The sequence below is a fragment of the Octodon degus genome, unplaced genomic scaffold (assembly GCF_000260255.1).
Source record: "Octodon degus isolate 3935 unplaced genomic scaffold, OctDeg1.0 scaffold00001, whole genome shotgun sequence".
Taxonomy (NCBI): domain Eukaryota; kingdom Metazoa; phylum Chordata; class Mammalia; order Rodentia; family Octodontidae; genus Octodon; species Octodon degus.
Window position 1 is genome coordinate 8,877,707 of NW_004524577.1, and position 2,885 is coordinate 8,880,591.

Consider the following 2,885-nt stretch of genomic DNA (forward strand, 5'->3'; position numbering starts at 1 on the left):
GCGTGGGGAGCAGGGACAGGACAGGGACAGCATGGCAGAGACTGCAATCTCTGGCTGCACTCTGCCTAAGCAGGCGCTTTCATTTGCTGAGCTATCTGACTGGCCCAGGAGAGCCTGGCTTTTAGGGTTTTTTTTATTTTTATTTTTTTGGTGGAACCGGGGATTGAACTCAGGCCCTTACACTTGCCAGAGAAGCACTTATTCTACTGAGCCATCTCCCCAGCCCCAAGAGCCTGGCTTTTAGTACTCCATGGGGGACATCATCGCAGAGCTGTGGGCTGCAGGAGGCAAGCTCCCTAGGTTCCCGTTTTTCATTTCGGCTTCCCTGCATCTCAGGCCAGGGCCAGGTAGGTTTCAAACGCCCGTCCCGCTGTCTGCTTCCGAGGCAGAGTGTGCAGGATGAGGTGTTTGTTTGGCTGAGTCTCTTTGCTTTTTGCTGGCTGTGAACTTACAGTGAATCCTAACGCCTCTCTGGGCCTGCTGCCATCCCAGGAAACAGGTGCAGTGGTAATAACCACCTTCCATGGAAATGGGAAAGATTCTCAGTTGGAAAGAATCCCTTTTCTTTTTCTGATTCCTAATTCAGGCCAGCTCAGACTGTTTAGGGACCCAGATCCTAATCCAGATGCAGCTGGGTTTTTGTTTGTTTGTTTTTAATTTTATGTCTTTGGTATAGGGTCTTACTCAGACTTCGAGTGATCCTCCTGTTTCAGCTTCCCCAGCGCTGGGATTACAGGTGTGTGTCACCATGCCCAGTCTCGGTGGCTGACTCGGTGTACCTGGGCGTGGGGCTGGTGCAGCATGTGGTACTGGGGGTTGAACATGGGTCCTTGCACTTGCCTAGGCATTACTTGGACTGCTGAGCTATCTCCGCAGCCCCCCAGATGCAGCTGAGAGACTTTGCTGCACAGACTCTGAAGCCAGATGGTCCAGGTGAACTCAGATTGTTACTGTTCTCTTCTTGGTACCAGGGATTGAACTCAGGACCTTCAGCTTGCCAGGAGGCACGTATGCCACTGAGCTACATCCCCAGCCTCAAACTGTGATACACGGTAGGCTGGGGGTAGCTCTGTTGCAGAGTGTTTGCCTTTTTTCTCAGTGCATGTGTGAGGCCCCTGTACTGAAGGGGAAAAAACAAAAGCAGATTTCCTTAACCCCTTCTCAGCACTAAATGTGTGATCTTAGGTAAATTAGCCTCTCCAGGGGTTGGGAGATGGCTCAGTGGTCTAAGCGCCTGCCTGGCAAGTGGAAGGACCCAAGATCTATCCCCAGTGCCATGTGCTATGCTGGCCCTGGGAGCAAAGCTGGCCCGTGAAACCAGGCATGGTGGTGCACACCTGTGGTCCCAGCACTGGGGAAGCTGAAACAGGAGGATCGCTACAAGTCCGAGCTGCGAAGAAAACCCTGTACTAAATAAATAATTACAAAAAATAGCTTCTCTGTACCTTGGTTTTCTCACTACCATCGGGACACTAATAGTATTGAGCTCATATAGTTCTCACAGGAATTAATTAATTTACACATTAATTAATGTTCCGGGACAGGGAGATAGCTCCATAGAACAAGCACAGGGTCCTGAGTTCAAGCCCTGGTACCACACACACACACACACAAAGGAGTTCCTAAAATAGTGCTTAGCATGTGGCTAAGTCCTCAGGATATATTAGGAAAAACAAAACAAAACAAAAAAACCACAGCCTGGCCCTGGCCCTTCCTGTCTACCAAGAGTGGCTTGGACTAGTAGCAAGGCAGCTGGAGGGGTGTAGACTACAGGAAGAAGCTCCCAGCCAGCATATGCAGAGCCAGAAGGGCAGTGTGCTGACTCTCCCAGAGAAGGAGCACTGGCTCCTGAGGCAGCAGGGACGAGCTGCCAGCCTGTTTTCTGGGGGTGGGGGCCGACAGCGCCCCAGGCCTTGCTGACTCCACACGCAGAGTGAGACTGACAACAAACACCCTTCCTGGGCAGGCCCTCCGCTCTCCCTCTGAGTCACACCCTTCAGTCTTCCAGGGAAGGCAGCACTGGGAAACCCAACACAAAGGTCCTGATAGACACACGGCTCAGACTGGGCGACCTTATTTAGGAAATTTTATTGCTCAGAAACTTCCCTCCCCAGGCAGTGCAGAAACCAGCCCTTTGAGAAAGAGTTTGAGGCACATTTGGTCCACTTTCCTGTGTGTGATTGTGGATGAGGTGGCGAGAATGCAGGGCCTTCAAGGGACCCAGACATGGCCTGGTTGGGCAAGGTTTAGACCAGAGCAAAGCAGATGAAGTCATCCTTGTTTGGGGTGAGGCGTCAGTGCCGCTTGGTCTTGCCCTCGGGTTCCCGGATCTCTCGGAAGCTAAGCCACATTAGGCCCACGTTGACAGCATAAGTGGTGATGCAAACAATGCAGAAATCATAGAGCACGAAGAACAGGATCCACGCTAAGTAGACAGAACCAGCAAGGGATACCAGGGAACTCAGCACCAGCAGGGTAGAGGCCCAGCGGCCCCGCAGGCAACCTGCAAAGGAAAAAGGGTCAGGAGTGGCATCTCGAGCGTGCATGACTTCCTTGTGCTGCCCCTACACAGGGGCTGCTGGGAAAATAAAATAAGAGGCTCCGACAGGCCCAATCTAAGGCCTTGCTCCCCGCTTCTGTTCAGCAATCCCTGGGACCCAAAAAGAGAAATTACCTTCTGAGCTCTCCATGAGATGAAAGTCACCTTTAGATTTCCCTCAAGGAGGAATTTCTGCTAGGTGTAGTGGTGCACACCTGTAATCCCAGCACTCAGGAGGCTGAGGTAGGACAGCTTCAAGTTCAAGGCCAACCTTAACTACACAGTGAGTTCTGAGTTCAAGAGCAGCCTGGACTACATAATGAGACCCTCTCTGAAAGAGAGGGAG

At 51.8% G+C, this 2,885-nt stretch overlaps 1 protein-coding gene across 2 annotated transcripts in view; it reads right to left on the reverse strand.

Annotated features, from left to right (window-relative positions):
• Positions 1–2,078: 2,078 nt before the first annotated feature.
• Vkorc1 (vitamin K epoxide reductase complex subunit 1) overlaps positions 2,079–2,885 on the reverse strand; it is a 3,094-nt gene continuing 2,287 nt past the window's right edge. Inside the window, exons 1-2 of one of the 2 annotated variants that reach the window (XM_023709153.1) lie at positions 2,675–2,776; positions 2,079–2,503 (exon numbers count right to left, since the gene is read on the reverse strand). In XM_023709153.1, the coding sequence (XP_023564921.1) occupies positions 2,295–2,503; positions 2,675–2,690 (225 nt within the window). In that variant the 5' untranslated portion in view covers positions 2,691–2,776 and the 3' untranslated portion in view covers positions 2,079–2,294. Of the gene's footprint in view, positions 2,504–2,674; positions 2,777–2,885 lie in introns of those variants that run through there. The other variant, XM_004622990.2, reaches the window with a different exon arrangement.